The 4,586-nt window shown below is 46.4% G+C and overlaps 1 protein-coding gene across 1 annotated transcript; it reads left to right on the top strand.

Moving 5' to 3' along the window:
- Positions 1-3,018: 3,018 nt before the first annotated feature.
- LOC123141656 (FCS-Like Zinc finger 6) lies at positions 3,019-3,915 on the top strand. Its single transcript, XM_044560745.1, has 2 exons — positions 3,019-3,473; positions 3,579-3,915. Exons 1-2 carry the CDS (start codon positions 3,193-3,195, stop codon positions 3,754-3,756), a joined length of 459 nt encoding a protein of 152 aa, XP_044416680.1. The 5' UTR covers positions 3,019-3,192; the 3' UTR covers positions 3,757-3,915.
- Positions 3,916-4,586: the final 671 nt, after the last annotated feature.

The raw sequence follows: 4,586 nt of genomic DNA, 5'->3' as shown, positions 1-4,586 counted from the left end.
TACCCTATCATTTCTACAATTTATATTAAGCAATATAAGCCATAGAAACTAGAAAACAAGCAAACTATGCATCGAAAACAGAATCTGTCAAAAACAAAACAGTTTGTAAAGATCTGAACTGAAATTATACTTCTGTAACTCCAAAAATTCTGAAAAAGTAGGACAATCTAGACAATTTGTATATCAATATACTTTAAAAAAAATCAGAATTTTTCGACGGTCCAGTGATTTTTAACAATTCTGTGACTGAGCGCAAAAGTTTCTGTTTTTTGACAGAATTGAGTCAACTATCATCCATACTATCCCAAAGGCTTTACTTGGCACTTTATTGAAACAAAAGCTATAAAACATGATTACTACAGTAGCTTAATCATGTCAACATACAAAAATAGTAGGAGTAAATGTTGGGTTGTCTCCCAACAAGCGCTTTTCTTTAATGTCTTTCTAACTAGGCTTGATGATTTCAGTGATGCTCACATAAAAGATAGGAATTAAAACATAATGGGAGCATCATGAAGAATATGACTATCACATTTAAGTCTAACCCTCTTCCTGTGCATAGAGATTTTGTGAGCAAACAACTTATGGGAGCAAGAATCAACTAGTATAGGAAGGTAAGGCAAGCATAACTTCAAAACTTTGAACACATAGAGAGGAAACATGATATTATTGCAATTCCTACAGGCAAATATTCCTCCCTCATAATAATTTTCAGTGGCATCATGAATGAATTCAACAATATAATGATCGCACAAAGCATTATTCTCATGATGCACATGCATAGAAATTTTACTAGTCACTACATAAGCAAAATTCTTCTCATTCATAGTAGTGGGAGCAAACTCAACAACATAACTATCATGTGAGGCATAATACTCAGAACGAAACCATCGGGGTCATACAACAGCTCACTGAGAGGAGCAGTTCAAACAAAAGAGTACTAAGGGTACAACATTCAACTTAACAAGTTCATAGGACAGCTAATAGAGCGAGATAACAGGGTACCAAAATAACAACAAACCCAAAACGATTGAACAGATTTGGCAACTAGCTCAAGCTCTACCTGATCTAGTGCTTTGGTGTGAACCAACTAAAATGCTGCCACAACACAGGGAGAGTTACAGAAACGAAGAACACATCAATTTATTTCTAGCATAAAAAGAAAAATATTTCTAGCAGACCAAATGCTACACATCAATGCTTCACCATGTCGCCATGCTACACATCAATTTGAGGAGTTTAGAACTTGCCCATCAGGAAGAGGAACCAGTAGGTTTGAGGTCTTCTGTGCCGCCCCTGCCACCATGGCCGACGGCGCGACTCCCTCCATCCCATGTGAGCTGCCGAAGGCGAAGGAAGGGGGGTCACTAGTGCGGACCGCGGCAGGGAGGGAGGCCGGAGCAGAGGAAGAGTGGTCGCTGGTGCGGACCGCGTCGGGGAAGGCCAGAGCGGAGGGACAGAGGTCGCTGGTGCGTACCGCGTCGGGGAAGGCCGGAGCGGAGGGACGGAGGTCGCTGGTGCGGACCGATTCGGGGAGGGAGGCCGGAGTGGAGGGACGGAGGTCGCTGGTGCGGACCGCGTCGGGGATGGAGGCAGGAGAAGGGCGTCGCGGCGGGGAGACCCGACACGCGCAATGCCTCGGCGAGGTCAGAGCAGGGCGCCGCGGAGGGGAGACCCGAGACGCGCGATGCGTTGGCGAGGCCAGAGGAGGGGGAGCTGAAGCAGACATGCGTGTCGGGCAGGCCGGAGGGGACGTGGATGCAGCGGCGGGCGACGGAGTGTGGCCGCGGCGGCGGAGGGATGGAGGTCGCTGGTTAGGTCATTCTAGATAGGGACGGGGTATCTGGTGTGGTTGGATCCGTTTGTGACGTGGTTTGTGTACATTTTCTCGTATGGGTCACTTGCAAAGTGGACCCACAAGTCAGTAGGGGCAACTTATGTCATTTTTACAAATACTAACAACTATTTTTCTGGTCAACTAGTTAGAATAAACAGTCAACTCACGGATGTGTAACAGAGTGGCATTTGTGATATATTATCAAAAGTTAAGAGTGGCAAAAGTGAGAGATGAAATTCTAGGGTGGCATTAGCAAAGTTGGCAAAAACTAATTTGTATGCGTGGCGCAACACACACCTCTGCAAAAGAAGAGAAAGAACGGAAAGTAGTGGCAAAAAAAAAAGTTTTCCCATCTAACAACTGATTAGACCCATCGTGCGATGATTGGGCAGAAGTTTGTCGTCCCTATAGCAGTGCTCTTTCATCCTTGGTTCTTCTAGGGGAAAGTAGTGGCCGAACCGCTGCTCGGTGCACCCACGAAAGAAAACATAGCAAAACATTTCAAAAAATTCTGAAACTCTGTGGGAATGATCATCAACACAAATGTTATGAGCACTTGCAAAGTTTGGTGGTCAAATAACATTCGAGGAGCTCTGTGCAAAAAAGACAAAGTTACGAAATCTGCTCAAACAGTGCACTTACATTTTGACTATTTTTCAGTGATTTTGTCTTTTTTATAGAGTTCTTCGAATGTTATTTGACCACCAAACTTTTGGAAGTGCCCACAACATTTGATGATCATTCCCACAAAATTTCAGAATTTTTTGAAACGTTTTGCTATATCTTTTTGCGTGGGTCATCGTGGGTGCACTGAACTGGTGCGTAGAAAAACCACTCTCTTCTTCTATATGGACGAAGCGCGGCAAAGCGCACTTTCATGTTCTGGTTCATACAGTATGAGCTAACTAGCTCAAAGAAGCCACATGCCATTTTCATCCATTACTACCAACCTCAGATAACACGGCAAAAGAGCTTAAATAACTCGCGCATCTCCTGGAAATCCAGGGTGTCATGCTGTATAAACAGCAAACTAGTATCTATCTTTAGGTTCATGTGAGGAACACCAACACGTGCGTGGTAATGGCAGATACTAAACGATCCATATGCCAGGACACAACTTTACCTTTTTGGCTCTCCATGGCCAGATCAAGGCCACCTGCGTGTATCGAGTGGTTCTCCTAGTCCTAGAAACATAGAACATAGCTAAAGCTAAATCGGTTAAAACCGTTAGCTCTTTGCCTATTAATCGGCCTCCCTTGGCTTCTTGTCTCTCTCGAGCGCGTCTTCTAGGTTTCCTTCGCCTCCTTCCTCGGCTCCCGACCCGGCGGCAGGTTGCGTGCCAGCTGACGGGGCCGATGGAGTTCAACGCATCCTACTTCCACGCGTTCGGCAACCCCGACTTCGCGGCGGTCTTCTCCGACGGCAGCGCGCAGGCCCTCCGGCCGAACCCCTCCGCCGGCGACGGCGAAGGAGCCAGCGTGAAGGCGGAGAAGGGAGCCGCGGTGGCTAGGCCCACCGCCACCCCCTCGTCCGTCACCTTTGTCGTCCCCGACGAGGAGCTGGGGGAGGCGCACCACTTCCTGAACGAGTGCTCCCGCTGCCACAAAGGCCTCACCGGCGACATCTTCATGTACAGGTCAACTACGCTCGCATGTCGTCATGATAGAAACTGCGTACGCCTTGCTTGCAAAGAGAAATGTTATTGACATTGTGCGCCCACGCCATGCGTTTGGTCGTTCAGAGGGGACACGCCATTCTGCAGCGAGGAGTGTAGGAGGAAGCAAATCGAGACGGAGAAGGCGAGACACCGGAGGAAGAAGCAGAACTCCCCCAAGGCGCAGGCGCAGGCGGCGGCCGCCGCGGCAGCGGCGGCGGAGAGAGAGAGCGCGCCCCAGGTGCGGCGGCCGCAGCCACAATAGAGCTCCACCATCAATCAGGCCTTTGCCGTTGCACGGTTTCAGCATGCATGCGTGCCTGTAGAAGAGCGTGAGCTCCTACGTACGTACGGACAGAGGAAGAGCATATATCCTAGTTACACGTCGGGAATGGTACTGCCGCGTACTATACACATTTTTGAATCACGGGCCCATATTCCCACTTGTTTGTAATTTCTAGGGAAAATTGCTCCTCTTTTTGTTTGCTTCCTGATTCAGATCACGGCCACTTGAAGAACCTATGAGCCATTTTCTTCTACCCTGTGTCTATTGTATCTATATTGTTTTTTTTTTAAGAAAAAAACAGGCGATCTACCCATTTCATTAGGACAGGGAAAAGAAAAAGGTAACAAATGAATTATTTACATGAGAAAAGGCGGAAAAAAAATAAAATTTACACAAACGGCTACATCTCCAGTAAACATGCCAGCCAAACCTGCTCAAGGTCTTCCTTGACGACGTGAGCTTGTCACGAGTTGTTGAAGATCCGCATATTCATTTCTTTCCAAATATTCAAAAACACAAACGTAACCATTTGAAAGAAGAGTTAATAACACTTTTAGTACATAAACTTGCACGGTGCGTACAAATTCATACATAAAGTTAAAAAATGACATAAAGTAGTCCAACAACTTGTGTTCGAAGTACATTTACATACATTTCCGTCTCTGGCTCTTATCTCCCCGTTATTTTATTTTATTTTTGATGATATCTCCCTGTTAACTCTGCGTGGTCTCTAAGTGTGGGGCCCACCTGTAAGTGGGAAAGGAGGAAGAAAAAAATAAAGAAGCATTGCACATTGCTCCCGCAGGCAT

Source organism: Triticum aestivum, chromosome 6D (genome assembly GCF_018294505.1).
Source record: "Triticum aestivum cultivar Chinese Spring chromosome 6D, IWGSC CS RefSeq v2.1, whole genome shotgun sequence".
Taxonomy (NCBI): Eukaryota; Viridiplantae; Streptophyta; class Magnoliopsida; order Poales; family Poaceae; genus Triticum; species Triticum aestivum.
The sequence above is the reverse complement of the archived record's forward strand: the minus strand, read 5'-3'. Positions and strand labels throughout refer to the sequence as shown.

Bases quoted from the DNA above. Each gene is read 5' to 3' on its own strand.
- LOC123141656 (XM_044560745.1), top strand. From the start codon at position 3,193: ATGGAGTTCAACGCATCCTACTTCCACGCGTTCGGCAACCCCGACTTC. The intron at 3,474-3,578 runs GTCAACTACGCT...TTGGTCGTTCAG, and splicing joins GGCGACATCTTCATGTACAG to AGGGGACACGCCATTCTGCA.